The sequence below is a fragment of the Pelophylax lessonae genome (assembly GCF_965119305.1).
Source record: "Pelophylax lessonae genome assembly, chromosome: 6".
Classification (NCBI taxonomy): Eukaryota; Metazoa; Chordata; class Amphibia; order Anura; family Ranidae; genus Pelophylax; species Pelophylax lessonae.
The window spans coordinates 32,347,390-32,367,129 of NC_138773.1; the positions used below are offsets into that span (position 1 = coordinate 32,347,390).

General features: G+C 44.5%; 1 protein-coding gene across 1 annotated transcript in view; it reads right to left on the reverse strand.

Moving 5' to 3' along the window:
- LOC309558886 (zymogen granule membrane protein 16-like) overlaps nt 1–19,036 on the reverse strand; it is a gene marked incomplete at its 5' end in the record, with an annotated part of 53,556 nt that extends 34,520 nt beyond the window's left edge. The window contains one exon of the mRNA XM_082261977.1: nt 18,994–19,036. Coding sequence (XP_082118103.1) covers nt 18,994–19,036 — 43 coding nt within the window. The remainder of the gene's footprint in view (nt 1–18,993) is intronic.
- Between the last annotated feature and the right edge of the window lie 704 nt (nt 19,037–19,740).

Here is a 19,740-nt window from a genome sequence, read left to right on the forward strand (position 1 = left end):
TTTGAATTCTTACCCCAGCATTTGCAGTTTACAACATTCAATGCTGCCGGCCATGCATGTATTTTGTTGGATCGTCAGCAGAGGGCGATGCTGCAACATATGCAGGGCAGTCATTTTGGAACACTCATATAAAGTATAAGTAAGGACATATACAGTAGTGTGCAAAAGTTTTAACCAGGCCTGGAGAAATGCTATAAAGCCAGAATGTTTTCAAAAATATATATTTTAATTGTTTTTTTTAATCAATTTTCAAAATACGAGAGCAACCCAATGAAAAAAACAAAATCAAATCAGTATAATTGGTGTGACCACCCTTTGGCTTCAAACCAGCATCAATTCTTTACACTTGCACACTGTATACTTGCGCAGTCAGGGATTTTGTAGGATTAGAATCAGGTGTATGATTAACCAATTATACCAAGCAGATGCTAATGATCATCAATTTCATATGTAGGCTGAAACATAATCATTTACTGGAACAGAAACAGCTGTGTAGGAGGCCTAAAACTGGGTGAGGAACAGCCAAGCTCTGCTACTAAGGTGAGGTTGTGGAAGATGGTTTCATGTCAGAGGTCATACACTATGGTAAGACTGAGCACAAAAAGTAGTTTTACTGCATTAGCAAATCTCTCCCAGGCAAAGATTTTAAAGCAGACTGTGGGTTCAAGATGTGCTGTTCTGAAGAAGCACAAAGAAACATTGAGGCCCGAAGACGCAGTGATCGGCCAAAGGAACTTAATACAGCAGATGAAAGACACATCATACCAGAGGCGTAACTAGAACCTTTAGGGCCCCGGTGCAAGAAACCATGAAGGGCCCCCTGGACCCTTGGCTGGGGCCCTTCCTTTCAAGCCTGGGGCTCTTCCCAATGAACCTGGGGCCCTTTACTCTCGTTGCGGGGCCCATTATCATGGGTCCGCAGTGGGACCCTTTCACAAGTTCTGCAGTGGGGCCCCTTCCTGCCATCTTGGGGCCTCCCCACGGTGGTGAAATGCCAGGGCCCGGTTGCAATTGTGACTTTTGCAATCCTGGAAGTTCACCCATTGGTGTTAGTAGTTTTTATTTTTTGGTAATTTAATTGTATTATTTTTTATCATTTTGTTTTATATTATTACAATGTCACTAACTATGACTCTGTCCATTCAGAAAAGGAAGGAGCTGGTAAATTACAGTACATATTTACCGACCCCTTCCTGATCCCCTGCAGAAGCCGGTCTTCTATCAGATTTCCCTACCCCATCAGATTTCCCTACCTACGTCATTTCCGGTGCAGGTTTGTCATGAATCAGCTGTAGCCACGTCACACGTCCTACTGAGCATGCGCGGAATAGGTAGGGAATTTTGATAACATCGTAAGGGGTGAGGCAAAAGTCCTACTGCGCATGAGCGGGCGCATGCGCACCAATGGATCGGGCAGCGGCATCTCTTATAACAAACATCCATCCAATCTCCATGGCATACACTGCAACGAGCCAACAATGGGACAATCCTATTCCCTACCCACACGCGCACGCCCACTGTCTCATTGTCATTACGTCCTTTTTTTTTCCCACAAAAAAAACTTTCTTTTGGTGGTATTTGATCACCTGTGCGATTTTTATTTTTTGCGTTATAACCAAAAAAAGAGAAACAAGTTTGAAACAAAAACAATATTTTTCACTTTCTGCTATATAACATCCCCCCCCCCCCCCCCGAAAAAATGTAAAAATCAAACTTTTTTAATATTTTAGGCCAATTGGTTTTCTGCTACATATTTTTGGTAAAGAAAATTGCAATAAGTGTATTTTGATTGGTTTGCGCAAAAGTTATCGCGTCTACTAACTACGGGAAAGATTTATGTCATTTTTATTTATTTATTTTTTTTTTTTTTTACTAGTAATGGCGGCAATCTGCGATTTTTAGCAGGGCTGCGACATTGTGGCGGACAGATCGGACCCCTAATTGACATTTTTGACACTTTTGGGGGTACCAGTGACATTACTACAGTAATCAGTGCTAAAAATATGCACTGTTACTGTAATAATGACACTGGCAGGGAAGGGGTTAACAGTATAGGTGATCAAGGGGTTAAATCTGACCCTAAGTGAGTGATTCTAACTATGGGGGGTCGTAGCTTCTGAGATGACCATAGAGACATGTGATCCTATATAGAAGGATCACATGAGCTCTGTGATCATTTCAGGGAGGACGGTCTGCTGTAAACCGTCCTTCTCTCTCTGCGGGGAGCGATCGCCGGTGTCAGGCGACAATCAGAGCCGCCTGAACCGTGCCTCAGCTTCCCCACTGATGATCGGGGTCAGGAACGGGCCGCCGGCGGTGCGCGCTTGCCCCCTAGCTCCTCCCAGGCGAGTGATGTAGACCTATGTCGTTTTGCCTGTACGAGCCAGCCTGCCGTAGTAAATATAACGTAAGCGTCGGGAACTGGTTAATGGAAAATGAAAGTTCAGTTAGTGCTCAATGGGTCACCTAAGGCTTGTGTCTGGTGGCTATTGTGTGTGAATCCCACAGTTCCTATAGTTAGGGCTTCATCTACCATAGCTTTTCTCAGCTTTTTCAAAACAGAAAAACCTTTCTGGGCTCAGGGAACCCCAACTAAAAATGATTATATCTACAACTCATGATACATTAGTGTGATGGTCAGTGGGAAGAATGCTCCTTACACTTGTGGATATTGGGAGGAATTACCCCCTTACAGAGAGCTAAAAAGATTAATGGTGTCAGTGGGAACTTATCTGAGATGCAGAAATTGCTCATTGCTCAAAGAACCCCTAGCAAACTCTGGAAGAACCCAAGGGTTCCATGAAGTCCTGGTTGAGAAACTCTAGTTTACCATGAGTAGTGATGGAAATTGTCCTTTCGTTTAGCTATTCTTTTTTCTTCTTCTACATGCTAATCATGCTTTAAAAGGGCCCCTGGACATGCAAAGATCCCCAAGCACCAGCTTAGGTTGCCTTGTGGATGACCCTACTCCGGTGGTTAGAAAAGTAGGATAGTTCCCAATAAAATACCAACTTGGTGTCCTACGACCTCTACGACTGGCCTTGTGAGCGTACATGTTGACAGAAGTCCTCTATGAATCCTAATATCGCTTAATTCAAAATAGGTGAGTTAACCCATATATATCCTCCTATATATCGTAATAGCTTTGTACGAATCCACCACAGACCATGTTGCTATTACTCACCTGTTAGCCCCCAGTCACCGTATTAATTTATCTCTCCTTCTACTTGTATATATATATAGCTGAGTGGGTGTATTATGAAATTAATTGCCACATGTTTTATTAATTCGCAAGAACTCTATGATATCATATAAAAATTTAATTAGATGAAGTCACATTAACTCCTTCCATACCATACTCCTCCATTCCTGGTCAGTATAATATATGGGCAACTGAAAGGGATACATGGAGTTAACATAAGATGTAATATGTGGCTTCTATTTATCCTTTTTTTTAATGATTCTATTAAACATAATCTGCTCTTTACTCTTCAAATAACCCCTTTAAATATTTAGAATTTTTAGCATCTGAATGCTCCAGACTGAAGCCCATATTTGATGAGCTGGAGAAATATAAAAACAACATCTTGTTAAATACATGTAAGAGCAGCTTTTACTCTGCCAGTTACATATTGTATGTTGGCATATGTGGGTTAGGTTGAAGGTTAGGGATTGGGTTTAGGGGTTAGGTGGAAGGTAATGAGTTTGGTGGAAAGTTACAGGTTAGTTGAGGGTTATGGGAAAGTTGAGAATTAGGGGTTGAGTTAAGCATTATGAATTAGGTTGAGGTTAGAGGTTGGGTTGATGGTCAAAGAAAAAGTTGAGAGTTAGGGGTTGGGTTGAGGGTTACATATTAGGTTGAGGGTTAGGGGTTGGGTTAATGTCAAAGAAAAAGTTGAGAGTTAGGGGTTGGGTTGAGGGTTATGTACTAGGTTGAGGGTTAGGGGTTGGGTTGAGGGTTATAGATTAGGTTATGGGTTATGTAATAGGTTGATGGTCATGGATACCGCTGGGAGTTAGGAGTTGGGTTGAGGGTTATGGATTAGGTTAAGGGTTAGGGGTTGGGTTGATGATCAAGGATAAAGCTGAGAGTAAGGGGTTGGGTTGAGGGTTATGTTTTAGGTTGAGAGTTAGGGGTTGAGCTGAAGGTTAGGGTTTGGGTTGACAGTCATGGATAAGGTTGATGTTTAGGGGTTAAGTTGAGGGTTATGGATAAGGTTAATGGTTAGGTATTGCATTGACAGTCATGAATAAGATTGAGAGTTAGGGGTTAGGTTGAAGGTTATGGATTAGGTTGATGGTAAGAGTTGGGATGAGAATTATGGATCAGGTTGAGGGATAGGGGTTGGGCTGAGTGTTATGTATTAGGTTGAGGTTTAGGGGTCGGGTTGGCGGTCATGGATAAGGTTGAGGGTTATGAATTAGGTTGATGTTTAGGGGTTTGGCTAAGGGTTATGGATAAGGTTAATGGTTAGGGATTGCGTTGACAGTCATAGATTAGGTTGAAGGTTAAGGGTTAGGTAGAGAGTTATGAATTAAGTTGAGAGTTAGGGGTTGGATTGAGAATTATGCATTAGGTTGAGGGTTAGGGATTTGGTTGATGGTAAGGGGTTGGGTTCAGGGTTATGGATAAGGGGCTAGGTTGAGGTTTAGGTGGAAGGTTAGGGGTCAGGTTGAAAGTTATGAGTTAGGTTGAGGGTTAGGGGTTGAGTTGAAGGATATGGATTAGGTTGATGTCCAGGGGTTTGGGTTAAGGAGTATGAGTTAGGTTGATTGTTAAGTTGAGGTTTAGAATAGGGATGATATGAAATGTATATTTACACCTCCCTCCAGTAATTAGGTTGAGGTGTAGAGTTGTCAGTGATTGGTCTATAGCTCCCTAGTCTGCTTGTATTTCACCTTCCTTACCGTTACTGCGTATTACCACAACGTACGGTAGTGTAGGTACAGTCCCAATAGTTGTAGTATAGGTAGGTGCCAACAGATCAGCACTGCAGCATGGTATCAGTTTTGAGTTTTTGATACCTGATCCTTAAAGTATAGACTGACCTCTTGACATGCGTTGAAGGTTGTGAAGCCTGCGCCATGTCTGCTGGGTCTCCCAGGAGCTTGCTACCTATTGCATGCAATGCGTCATGTGTGTTGCAATTTGTGTCCATTGTGTGTTTCAGAGCATAGTGCTGGTCATACGGGAGTTAAAAAGAAAAATGATGCTAAACCGGATCTATCAGATAGGACTGGTTAAGTTATATTTACTATCATTTCCCTGTTTGCTGATGGAAAATAACAAGATTATTGCTGATTGAGGTCAGAGGGTGCACAGCGGGGAAAAAATACCTGTGGATAAAAATGTCCATAAAATTATTCTAAAATACCTATCAACATTTCCTTATAGATTTTTGTGCCACATAAAACTAAATGACTGCATCATACATCAGTATAAAACTCTGCAGAGGTTCCAGCTATTACCTCTATTAGACAAAAAAAAAAAAATTCTTCTGTGCACCTTTCTGAAACTAGTTTTCATGCGTCGCTAGGGCAGGGCCGGGACAAGGGGTGGGCAGGAGGGACCGGCTGCCCTGGGCACTGTGGTAGATTGTGAGATGGGGTAAATGCAAGGCGATTGAGGAGGGAGGGGATTTGTGTTGGAAGGAGGAATTTTGGAGGGCAGCATGGGATAAGAATTGTTCTAGGAGGGGAAATTTGGATGTGTGTGCTAGGAGTGGTCATTCCAGAAAATTGTGTTTGGGGAAATGGAGGAAGAGGATTTGTGCTAGAAGAGGTGATATGGTAGAGGGGACGGAGATTTGTTCTAGGAGGATAATTGTTTTTTTTGGGGGGGGGGGGGATTTGTGTTAGTAGGAATAATTGGAGGATGCTTCTATGAGGAGGGGGGATGTTTGTGCTAGGAGCGGAATTTGAAAATCTCTCCACCAGGATTCCCAATCCTACCCATCCACTGCAGCCTTAACAATGTCAAATGATGGTGTCACCTTCTCCCCAATGGGTTCTCCATTAAATTTAGAGGGCACATAACTGCGAAGTCCAGCTCTAGAGAGCAAACGCAATATTCCCCACGCACACATTCATGGAAATGGTTATAATGATGCTGGGTGCTATAATGACCACCGGCTGGAAACCACAGACAATCTGAATGGAGAAATGTTATCAGCACACCAAGGATTCCTCAGAAGGTTCCAAAGCTTTCTTTCTTTCTTTTAACCGTATTTTTATTGAAAATTTTTGGTCAGGTACAGAATACAACATTTCTGTATTACAATAATAAGTATACATGTTTTGTGGATCTCTGGCGTAGGAGAAGGACAAGAGTAATACAAAGCACAATATATTATGTTTCGAGTAGACAGTCTATAAGGGTAGAGAAGGAGGGAGGGGGAGGGGATAGACTGTGTTGGTTAAGAGAGATAGGTTAACCACTACATTCTTATTTGGAAGGAGCATTTCCGGGCACCCCTGGTGAGATCTTACTGTGTCCAGTTGAGGGAATGGTCAGTTACCACTTTGGGTGTGGTCTCCATCTATTACCTGAGGTGTGTTGTGGTTTTGATGACTCTTTTCTGGTGTCTTTGATTGTATTGGAAAAGAAAACACAGTGAGGAGTAAGATAATGGGTATGGGGGAAGTTGGTTACGTCTTAATTTTCTTTATCTATACAGTACTGGAAAGGAAAATTGTCAAATTTGGTTAGAGTTCAGATGTGCCCAAGTTTTGGTGTATCTAGTGGGGTTATCTCTAGCTATACTTATTATCTCTTCCATTTCAGCTGTTGATTTAACATATCGAATCCAGTCTGAGAGTGTAGGGGTAGATTGTGTGCCCCATTTCAAAGGGATACAGCGCTTGGCCGCATTAATAAATGTAGCACCCTGCAGGTAGGTGCTAGGTAAAAGTATAGTGGGCCTTGGCTGCCTAACAGCAGGGCCATGATTTCAGCTGGCTGTCATGTCTTCCAGGTGTGTCTGCTAAGAGGGGAGTCTCCCCACTGGCTCCATGAGAAGATTCTCATTGGGCAGTGAAGGAAACCCAATCAGAGACACATTCATAGTTACATAGTTAGTGAGGTTGAAAAAAGACATCAGTCCATCCAGTTCAACCTATGATGCGTGTGTGTGTCCGCTTTTAACCGTACATTATATACCCCTGTATGTTGTGGTCTCTAAGGTGCCCATCTAATAGTTTTTTGAAACTATCAATGCTCCCTGCTGATACGACTGCTTGTGGAAGAGAATTTCACATCCTTACCGCTCTTACATTGAAGAGCCCGCTACGCATTTTAAGGTTAAACCGCCTTTCCTCTAGTTTTAGTGAGTGGCCACGTGTCTTATTGTATCTCCTTTCTCTGAATAGTTTGTTCCTTATGCTCGGGTCGCCAGTACAGTATTTGTACATTGATATCATATCCCCTCTCAAGCGTCTCTTCTCCAGAGAGAATAAGTTCAGTGCTTGTAGTCTTTCCTCATAGCTGATGTCCTCCATTCCCCTAATTATTTTTGTTGCCCTTCTCTGGACTCTTTCCATTTCCAGCACATCCTTCCTGAAGACCGGGGCCCAGAACTGGACAGCATACTCCAGATGTGGCCGGACCAGAGTCTTGTAGAGCGGGAGAATAATCTCTTTATTTCTGGAGTGAATCCCCTTTTTTATACATCCCAGTATTCTGTTGGCTTTGCTTGCAGCGGCTTGGCATTGCATGCCACTACCAAGCCTGTTGTATACCAGTACCCCCAAGTCTTTTTCCATCCTAGACTCACCCAGAGGTTCCCCCCCTAGTGAGTAGCTTGCTTTCTGGTTTCTGGCCCCCAAGTGCATTACTTTACATTTTTCAACATTAAACCTCATCTGCCATGTAGTTGCCCACCCCGTTATTTTATTCAGATCCGCTTGTAAGGTTCCCACATCCTGCATAGAAGAAATTGGCAAGCTTAGTTTAGTATCATCCGCAAATACTGAGATTGTACTAGATATCCCATCCTCTAGATCATTTATGAATAAATTAAACAGGATTGGTCCCAGGACAGAACCCTGGGGGACCCCACTTTCCACACCCGCCCAATCCGAGTACTCCCCATTATCACCCTCTGGTCTCTCCCCTGGAGCCAGTTCTCTATCCAGGTACTCACCTTACGGTCCATACCTACCTTCCTTAGTTTGTACAGTAAGCGTTTGTGGGGAACGGTGTCAAAGGCCTTTGCAAAGTCCAGATACACCACATCCACAGGCTTTCCTTTATCTAGGTGGCAGCTCACTTCATCGTAGAAGGTTAATAGATTGGTTTGGCAAGAACGATTGTTCATGAATCCATGCTGATTACTACTAATAATACAGTTTTCATTACTAAAGTCTTGTATGCGGTCCCTTAACATCCCCTCCAAAATTTTGCAGACTACAGATGTTAGGCTGACCGGCCTATAGTTACCCGGGATACATCTCGGCCCCTTTTTAAATATTGGTACCACGTTGGCTTTTTTCCAATCAGCTGGCACTATACCCGTCTGTAAACTATCCTTAAAGATCAAGAATAATGGTCTGGCAATCACCTGGCTGAGCTCTTTAAGAACCCTCGGGTGCAAGCCATCCGGTCCCGGTGATTTATTTATGTTAAGTTTCTCTAGTTTAGTTTTAAGTCTATCTTCTGTTAGCCATGGCGGTATTTCCTGAGGTGTGTTGTTTAGTTCGGCCTTACAAGCTAGGTTCGTGTAGCCCCCCCGATTCTTTTGTGAAGACTGAAGAGAAGAAATTATTTAACACTTCTGCCTTTTCTCTGTCCTCAGTGGCCATATTCCCTTTGTCATCTTTATTGGGCCAATGTGTTCTGGCCTCGCTTTCTTACTGTTTATATACTTAAAGAACTTCTTGGGGTTCTTTTTACTCTCCTCCGCTATATGTCTCTCGTGTTCTATTTTAGCCGCCCTGATTCCGTCTTTACATTTCTTATTACACTCTTTGTAAAGCTTAAATGCTGCCAATGACCCCTCAGTCTTGTATTTTTTGAAGGCCTTTTCTTTAGCACTAATATGCATTTTTATGTTGGAGTTTAGCCACCCAGGGTTTAGTTTTGCTCTTTATTTCCCTTTGGAATGCACTGGTCAATCCCCTTGTTAAGTATGCTCTTGAAGCACTCCCATTTATCCTCCGTGTTCTTTGTTCCCAGGGTTCCATCCCAATTGATATTTTCTAGCAGCGAGCGCAGTTTTGGGAAATTGGCTCTTTTGAAATTCAGCATCCTTATATTACCCCTCTGCTTCCTATTACTGTAATTAATACTGAAACTTATTGACCTATGGTCACTGTGTCCTAAGTCCACCTGTATTTCTATATCCGTGAGCAGGTCTGTATTGTTGGTAATCAGTAGGTCAAGTACCGCATTTTTTCTCGTCGGTGCATTCACCTTCTGACCCATGAAATTGTCCTGCAAAACATTTAGGAACTGCCGAGCCTTGGCTGAGTGTGTGGTTCCTTCTGCCCAGTCTATATCTGGATAATTAAAGTCCCCCATTATAATGACGTTTCCCGTCCTTGCTGCCAATCCTATCTGTAAAATGAGGCCCGCCTCCCTCTGGTTGGGGGGCCTATAGCATACGCCCAATATTACCTTCCCCACCGTGCCTTCTCTTTGAAGCTCTACCCATAGGGATTCTGCCTCGTCCCTAGCTCCATTATTAATATCATCCCTCATATTTACCTGTACACTGTTCTTAATATACAGACATACCCCTCCCCCTTTTTTACCCTCTCTATCTCTGCGATAAAGGGAATACCCCTGAATGGTCGCCATCCAGTCATGAGAGCTGTCAAACCAAGTCTCAGTTATCCCCACAAAATCTAAGTCCTCCTCAAACATCAGCAGCTCCAGCTCTCCCATCTTGTTGGCCAAGCTTCTGGCATTGGTATACAAACCTCTTAATTTTGACCGGTTACATATATCCTCATTTGATGTTTTTAGGCTGCTCTCTTGATTTTTTCCCATACCCACCCTGGGTTAAGGAGCTCCGATCACCCTACCGCTAATGCCCCCATTTGTGCCCTCTGAAACTTGCTTTCCACTGGCTAATTCTACATCTGTACCCTCCCCCCCATTCCCTAGTTTAAAAGCCCCTCTAACTTTTTGGCCATCCTCTCACCCAGTACGGCTGCACCCTCCCCATTTAGGTGCAATCCGTCCCTACCAAAGAGCCGGTGACCGACTGAGAAGTCGGCCCAGTTCTCCAGGAACCCAAAACCCTCCTTACTACACCAGCTCCTCAGCCACTCGTTAACTTCCCTAATCTCCCGCTGCCTCTCTGGTGTGGCTCGAGGTACAGGTAGTATTTCGGAAAATACTACCTTGGAGGTCCTTCTCCTCAACTTAGCGCCTTAGTCCCTGAAATCATTTAGGACTCTCCATCTTCCTCTGCCTATGTCATTGGTACCCACGTTTACCATGACAGCTGGGTCTTCCCCAGCCCCACCCAATAATCTGTCCACCCGATCCGCAATGTGCCGAACCCGAGCGCCCGGCAAACAACAGACTGTTCGGCACACACGGTCTTTGTCACAGATTACACTGTCTGTCCTTCTAATAATTGAGTCCCCTACCACCAGCACCTGTCTTTCCTTTCCCTTTCTCCCAGCCTCACTGGAGGAGTTCTTCCCCTGGCAGCTAGGGGCGTCGCTCTGCTCTAGCAATGCTGGTCCCTGACTGGTTTCCCCAACATCACTCAACGGGGCGAATTTATTGGGGTGCTCCAGCCCAGGATCAGCCTCCTTGCCTTTTTCCCCTCTACCCTTCCTAACTGTCACCCCTCTACTCTACTCTGATGCCTGCACCTCCGATACTCCGCCCACCTCTGTGCAGGCCCCTGCCTGCGCCTGGCGGGTACAATCCTGGCTCTCCTTCAGTATGGACATACGTCTCAGTGTTGCCAGCTGCTTCCCTAGATTCAGGACCTGAGCTTCCAGGGAAACAACGTGCTTACACTTTGTGCATTTGTATTCGCCCTCGATCTCATGATCGAGGAACGTATACATACCACAAGATGTACACCGAATCGCATCTCCACACCCGCCGGGCATTGTACCTACTAATCTAATCTAATGGGAATTCAGTGATTTAAGTCTATCCTATGTGGCTATTTCCTGGCTTCCTAACGCTACCTTCTCACCCTCTGGAGCTCCGCTTCACTCACTTGACACTCAGTTGCACAACACTCACAATCTCACAGCCCGGTCAGTCTCACGACACTCCCAGTCGCACCACCCGGTCAGTCGCACAACACTCCTGTCGCACACACTCACAGTCTCACAGCCCGGTCAGTCGCACCCACTCTCAGTTGCCCAACACTCACAGACACACAGCCTGGTCAGTCGCACCACACTTCACAGACACACAGCCCGGTCAGTCGCACAACACTCACAGACACACAGCCCGGTCAGTCACTCAGGTAGTAACAGGTACTCCCAGACACTCAGGTAGTAACAGGTACTCCCAGACACTCAGACAGTAACAGGTACTCCCAGACACTCAGGCAGTAACAGATACTCCCAGACACTCAGGTAGTAATAGGTACTCCCAGACACTCAGGTAGTAACAGGTACTCCCAGACACTCAGGTAGTAATAGGTACTCCCAGACACTCAGGTAGTAACAGGTACTCCCAGACACTCAGGTAGTAACAGGTACTCCCAGACACTCAGGTAGTAATAGGTACTCCCAGACACTCAGGTAGTAATAGGTACTCCCAGACACTCAGGTAGTAATAGGTACTCCCAGACACTCAGGTAGTAACAGGTACTCCCAGACACTCAGGTAGTAACAGGTACTCCCAGACACTCAGGTAGTTACAGGTACTCCCCGACACTCAGGCAGTAACAGGTACTCCCAGACACTCAGATAGTAACAGGTACTCCCAGACACTCAGGTAGTAACAGGTACTCCCAGACACTCAGATAGTAACAGGTACTCCCAGACACTCAGGTAGTAACAGGTACTCCCAGACACTCAGGTAGTAATAGGTACTCACAGATACTCAGGTAGTAATGGGTACTCCCAGACACTCAGGTAGTAACAGGTACTCCCAGACACTCAGATAGTAACAGGTACTCCCAGACACTCAGGCAGTAACAGGTACTCCCAGACACTCAGGCAGTAACAGGTACTCCCAGACACTCAGGCAGTAACAGGTACTCCCAGACACTCAGTGTAATGTTCCGGTACCTTTGGTACCCTAAATTACACTTTCCACAAGTGTATGCGCCCCACCATTTACTTTTGGAAAGGTGTGCATACACCTTTAAGACTGGAGCTGTCATCACCCAGCGCCGGACTAGATGGCTATTTAAATCACCGGTTCTCACTCACATGTGTTCGTTCAAACACCCTTACCTGGATGCTAACCTTGCTTGAAGCTTCCATGCTTGCAAGCTTACCTCGCTGACGGAACCTCGCTGCGCTGATCCCTGTATCCCGCTACTGGATCATCCGCCTCTCCTGAACCACCCTTCGGCTGTATCGCTAATAGTGCTAAGTACCCCGCAGGGGAATTCTCTATAAACTTATACTAAGCTTACACTATCTAGCTCTGCATAGTAAAGACTGTTTATCACATCTGCATAACTAGATTGCTAGCTCTTGAGACTACTGCTACTTTTCTGCACTGGGTTGATCTCTTTTGTATGTCCACCTGCTGTTCTGTCATCTGCTACCATACAACATTGCTAAACCTTCCTGCATCCATCTGCTACTGTCTCACCTTCAAGTGTCTATCACCTACCACCTCCACTCAACCTATCCCTCAACCTTCATCATTGTGTTACCACATACATAAAGTCACTCTAGGAACCAGCTTGCTAATTGTGTGTATTTACTGGCTGAAATAAGACCTTCCACACATGATGAGTCATTGAGGTTGGGAATGGTATCTCAGCATATCTCTTACATGACTACTGACGTGGAACTATTTCTGCAGCTGAAAATCCACACCATATAAGAAACGCAGGAGCGTTACAGATTGAACGAACCAAAAAATGGATTCAGCAGAAATAACCACTCAGGTGACACAATTAAAACAGCAAGTATCTGCGTTAATACACGCACTTGCTGAATTAAAAGAAGACAATCAGGCTCTGTCGCAGCAGGTAATTAGACTGACACAACTTACCTCTGCTCAGTCCCCTGAACCCAAGATAAATCCCCCTTTGGTATTTACAGGCGATCGCAAAAAATTTCGCGAATTTAAAAACGCATGTGAGTTACTTTTTTTGCTAAAACCTCGTACCTACCTTACTGATCACATTAAGGTTTGTACTATTATTTCTTACCTATCAAGCGATCCTCGAGCCTGGGCAGATTCTCTTTTTGAGAAAAACGACCAGCTTCTCAACTCCTATGCCTTGTTCCTGGCAGAGCTCACTAGCCTATATGATGACCCCAATAGGCAGAGTACTGCTGATCTTCAGTTAAGATCCTTGAAACAAGGAAGGAGGCCTGTAGAAGACTTTGTCGCAGAGTTCAAGAGATGGACCCTTGATTCAGAATGGAATGATGCATCTCTGAAAACCCAATTTAGGCTTGGCCTATCAGAAGCCGTTAAGAACGAGCTCGCCCGAGCGGATCTGCCAAAAACCCTGGATGCATTAATACAACTCAGTATTACCATAGATAGAAGACTACGAGAAAGAAAGGCTGAAAAGATGGGAACGCCATTGTCCGTTTCCTCTCGGAGTCTGGCCGTTCCTATGGAGGTAGGAACCATACGCCCACCGCTATCAACTATGGAAAAAGCCAAAAGACGAAATGAAAATCTCTGCTTGTACTGTGCATCCCCGGATCACAAGATAAACGTCTGTCCCCTAGTCAACAAAAAGAAGGGTGAGTGTTCACATGTCTCTCTAGGAGGATTGACGACTTCATTCACTAACCCCTACATTTCTGTTTTTTTGACATTACAGTGGGACCAGAACAGGATTACTACTAAGGCCATGATTGACACAGGATCTTGTGGAAATTATATGGATATATGTTTTGCTGCTTTAAATAAAATTCCTATTATTTCTAAACTCAAACCTGTCTCAGTAAGTCTTATTACCGGTGTTCCGTTATCCTCTGGTCCGATCACCGATCAGACACAAGCACTTCTAGTCACTATTAACGAGTCTCATAGGGAGACTTCTACCTTCGATTTAATACCTTCACCCCACTTTCCCATTGTGTTGGGACTTCCCTGGTTACACACACACCAACCAACCATAGATTGGAAGAAACGGTCCTTGACCTTCCCTTCTTGTTATTGCGAGGAAACGTGTAACCTCCCGTTTTCCGGGAAGATTCTGTCTGTGGTGACAGATGAGATTGCACCACTATGTTATCAGGATCTTTCTGAGGTTTTTCTTGAGATAAATACTCAAGCATTACTTCCTCATCGAGACTATGATTGTAGCATTGATCTACTCCCAAATAGCAAATTGCCGTTCGGTCATGTTTATCCTCTTTCACAGGATGAACTTGCCCATCTCAAAACCTATTTGGATGAGAACTTGGAAAAAGGTTTTATTAGACCTTCCACTTCTTCCACAGCAGCAGGACTCTTTTTTGTTCGCAATAAAGATTCAAGTCTCAGACCTATCATCGACTACAGGAAATTGAATGCTATCACAATAAAAGATCGCTATCCTCTACCGCTTATCCCTGAGCTCATTGAGCAGGTGCGTGGAGCTACCTATTTTTCAAAATTAGACCTGAAAGGAGCATACAATCTCATTCGAATCCGTGATGGACACGAGTGGAAGACTGCATTCAGAACTAGATACGGATTGTTCGAATATCTTGTGATGCCATTCGGCCTATGCAATGCCCCTGCAGTTTTCCAACGATTTATAAACGATATTTTAAAAGACTTACTAGATGTCTGTGTTGTGGTATATCTGGACGATATACTTATATATTCACGGACCCTGTCTGAACACATAAGACATGTAAGACTTGTATTATCGAGATTGCTTGCACATAATCTTTATGTGAAGCTGAAGAAATGCTTGTTCCATAAAGATGAGGTACTTTTTCTAGGCTACATCATATCCAAAACAGGAATCGAGATGGACATGAGTAAAATATCCTGCATTCAGGATTGGCCTACACCAACCACACGCAAGGCGCTACAGCGATTCCTGGGATTTTCAAATTTCTACAGGAAGTTCATAAAAAACTTTCTGCTATTGTGAGACCCCTCACACAGCTCACTAGCATAAAAATACCATTTAAATGGTCAGAAGAAGCAAATAAGGCTTTCCACTTGTTAAAGACAAGGTTTACTTCCGCTCCCATATTACGCCATCCAGACCCATCCCTCCAATACATTCTGGAGGTAGATGCGTCAAACATGGCAGTAGGAGCAATACTCTCCCAACGACCTACCCACACTTCACCACTTCATCCAGTCGCTTTTTTTTCTAAATCCCTGAGCAGTCCCGAGATAAATTACCCCGTGGGTGAAAAGGAACTGCTTGCTATAAAATTGGCTCTGGAGAATTGGCGACATTTACTCGAAGGCACCCAATTACCAATAATTATATACACGGACCATAAAAACCTCCAATATCTTCAGACTAGCAAAACTCTCTTGCATCGACAGGTACGATGGTCACTATTCTTTCTAAGGTTTAACTTCCTAGTGACCTACACACCTGCAGATAAGAACAAAAAGGCGGATGCACTATCACGACTAACTGAAGAAAACTACTTTGAAATTCCTTCCGTTCCTATAATACCTCACAAACGCATTATTGGAGTTGTCCGTTCCTTGAAGGAAGAGGTTCTGCATGGTATAAGTTTGGATTCACCCCCACCACAACTAAATACTGATGCAGAAGGCTTCCTCTACTACAACGACAAACTTTACATACCACCTACCCTACGCACCAAGATCTTGGAATTATCGCATGATGTGCCTATGGCAGGACATATGGGTATGACAAAGACTTTCAATTTGATTTCTCGGCAATTCTGGTGGCCTGACATGAAAACATCTATACAAAAATTCGTCTCTTCATGCAATGTCTGTGCCAGGTCCAAAATTGACACTACGAGACCATCCGGTCTACTATGCAGTCTACCAATACCCCAAACTCCATGGGAGGTTTTGTCATTGGACTTCATCGTAGAATTGCCTCCTTCCAAAGGATTTAATACCATCTTGGTGTCAGTGGACCATCTGACAAAGATGGCACATTTCATTGCTATTCGCAGACTACCTTCGTCCAAACAAATGGCAGAACTCCTGATGAAACATGTCTTCAGATTACATGGTATCCCAAAAACTCTTCTGTCTGACCGTGGATCCCAATTTATTTCTAAATTCTGGCAAGAACTATGTCACATACTACGGATTGAGCGGAAGCTCACTTCTCCTTACCATCCGCAGACCAACGGACAGACTGAAAGAGTCAACCAATGCATCGAGCAGTATTTACGTTGTTACACTTCTTACCAACAGGATGATTGGTTGGATCTTCTCCCCCTGGCAGAATTTGCCTACAACAACGCAACCCACAGTACGACCAAGCAGAGTCCATTCTACTTGAACTATGGGTTCCATCCCTCTATTCTCCCTCCACGCATCCTTCCTTCAAATAACCCAGTAGCCTCAGACTATCTTACCCAAATAAAGGATTCTCTGGGTTTACTAAATACTACCATTGCACACGCTCACAGTCAACAAAAGAAGTACTATGATCTTCGTAGAAGACCTTCTCCACAGTATACTATCGGGGACCTCGTTTGGCTCTCAACAAAAAACTTGAGACTGAAGATCCCTAGCAAAAAGCTTGGACCTCTGTTCTTGGGACCTTTCCCAATCAAGAAACTTATTGGAAAAGCTGCAGTGCAGCTTATATTGCCAATGGACCTAAAAATCCATCCCATTTTCCATGTGTCGCTACTGAAACCCCATGTTCCGGACCAAGGAATAAGGCCTAATATTCCACCTCCCCCTCCTGTACAAGTTGAAGGTGGAGAAGAATACGAGATAAAAGAGATTCTGGATTCTCGTATCTACAGAAGAAGACTTCAGTACTTGGTTAGATGGAAGAACTATGGGCCCCAAGACGACACCTGGCTAAACACCTCTGACATACATGCCCCTAGATTAATCCGCAATTTTCATGCGAGATACCCAGACAAACCAGCTCCAGAGGCCTTCAGGAGCAGGCCTTAAGGGGGGGTATTGTAATGTTCCGGTACCTTTGGTACCCTAAATTACACTTTCCACAAGTGTATGCGCCCCACCATTTACTTTTGGAAAGGTGCGCATACACCTTTAAGACTGGAGCTGTCATCACCCAGCGCCGGACTAGATGGCTATTTAAATCGCCGGTTCTCACTCACATGTGTTCGTTCAAACACCCTTACCTGGATGCTAACCTTGCTTGAAGCTTCCATGCTTGCAAGCTTACCTCGCTGACGGAACCTCGCTGCGCTGATCCCTGTATCCCGCTACTGGATCATCCGCCTCTCCTGAACCACCCTTCGGCTGTATCGCTAATAGTGCTAAGTACCCCGCAGGGGAATTCTCTATAAACTTATACCAAGCTTACACTATCTAGCTCTGCATAGTAAAGACTGTTTATCACATCTGCATAACTAGATTGCTAGCTCTTGAGACTACTGCTACTTTTCTGCACTGGGTTGATCTCTTTTGTATGTCCACCTGCTGTTCTGTCATCTGCTACCATACAACATTGCTAAACCTTCCTGCAAGTGTCTATCACCTACCACCTCCACTCAACCTATCCCTCAACCTTCATCATTGTGTTACCACATACATAAAGTCACTCTAGGAACCAGCTTGCTAATTGTGTGTATTTACTGGCTGAAATAAGACCTTCCACACATGATGAGTCATTGAGGTTGGGAATGGTATCTCAGCATATCTCTTACATGACTACTGACGTGGAACTATTTCTGCAGCTGAAAATCCACACCATATAAGAAACGCAGGAGCGTTACACTCAGGTACTACACTACAGTACACCCTCAGTCAGTGTTCAACCTCAGTCACCAGTCTTACTTACCTAATGTGTGTCCCTTTAAGCCTGTCACTTGCAGTTCCTCCCTCTCCCTCAGTCGGTCAGTCTCCTCTCTGCACCCGCCTCCCTCGGTCACTTCCCTGTCAGCTAGTCTCCTCTGCTCCTCTCTGTGGGGGGTGGTTCCCGCACTGCTCGCCGCAAGGGGGATTCACTGCCGCCCACAACAAGGGAGGGAGGGGGGCGCACTGCTTGCCGCCCGCCTTTACCTCGGGGGGGTTCTAGCACCCGCCGCCGCCGCCGCAGCAAGGACTGCACTCTGCACTGATCCCGCGCTCTCTGCTCTGCTCCACAGCACCACCTGCAGGTCGCTTAGTTAGCTGTACCTAACTAACTATATATTATAGAGGAGTGACATCACCGCTCCCGAGATATAGGATATATTATAGAGGAGTGACATCACCACTCTCCAGATATAGGATATATTACAGAGGAGTGACATCACCGCTCCCCAGATATAGGATATATTATAAAGGAGTGACATCACCACTCTCCAGATATAGGATATATTACAGAGGAGTGACATCACCGCTCCCCAGATATAGGATATATTATAGAGGAGTGACATCACCACTCCCCAGATATAGGATATATTATAGAGGAGTGACATCACCTCTCCCCAGATATAGGATATATTATAGAGGAGTGACATCACCACTCTCCAGATATAGGATATATTATAGAGGAGTGACATCACCGCTCCCCAGATATAGGATATATTATAGAGGAGTTACATCACAGCTCCCCAGATATAGGATATATTATAGAGGAGTGACATCACCACTCTCCAGATATAGGATATATTATAGAGGAGTGACATCACCACTCCCCAGATATAGGATATATTATAGAGTGACATATGGTGACATGAGGTATACAGGGATGTGAATATATCAGATGAGAGAAGAGGAGCTCTTACCTGCAGCGATGGCGCACACACTCACAAGGATCCACAGCAACATTCTGTCAAGAAATACAATTTATATGATTATATTTTATATATACAGCAGAGCATTGCATGTCAACTACTGAACAGTGTTGTCAACAGAACTTCAGAGTATCGCACCTCAAATACAGTACAGCAATGTCCCCAGTACTGCAGAGCATTGTAGTTCCAATACTGCACAACACTATCCCCAATACTGGAGAGCATTGCATCTGAAACTTTACAAAGTACTGTCCCCAATGCTGCAGAGCATTGCACCTCAAATACTGCACAGCACTGTCCCCAGAAATGCAGAGCATTGCACCTCAAAAATACTGCACAGCACTGTCCCCAGTACTGCAGAGTATCCCACCTAAAATACTGCAAGTACTGTTCTCAGTTGTGCAGAGCATTGCACCTCAAATTCTTCACAGTTCTGTCCCCAGTAGTGCAGAGCATTGCACCTAAAATTCTGCATAGTATTTCCCCAGTTCTGCAGATCATCTCACCTCAAATACTGCATAGCACTGCCCCAGTAGTGCAGAGCATTCCACCTCAAATACTGCCCAGTACTGTCCCCAGTAGTGCAGAGCATTGCACCTCAAATACTGCATGGTACTGTCCCCAGTACTGCAGAGCACCACACCTGAAATACTGCATAGTACTGCCCCAGTAGTGCAGAGCATTGCACTTCAAATACTGCACAGTACTGTCTCCAGTACTGCAGAGCATTGCACCTCA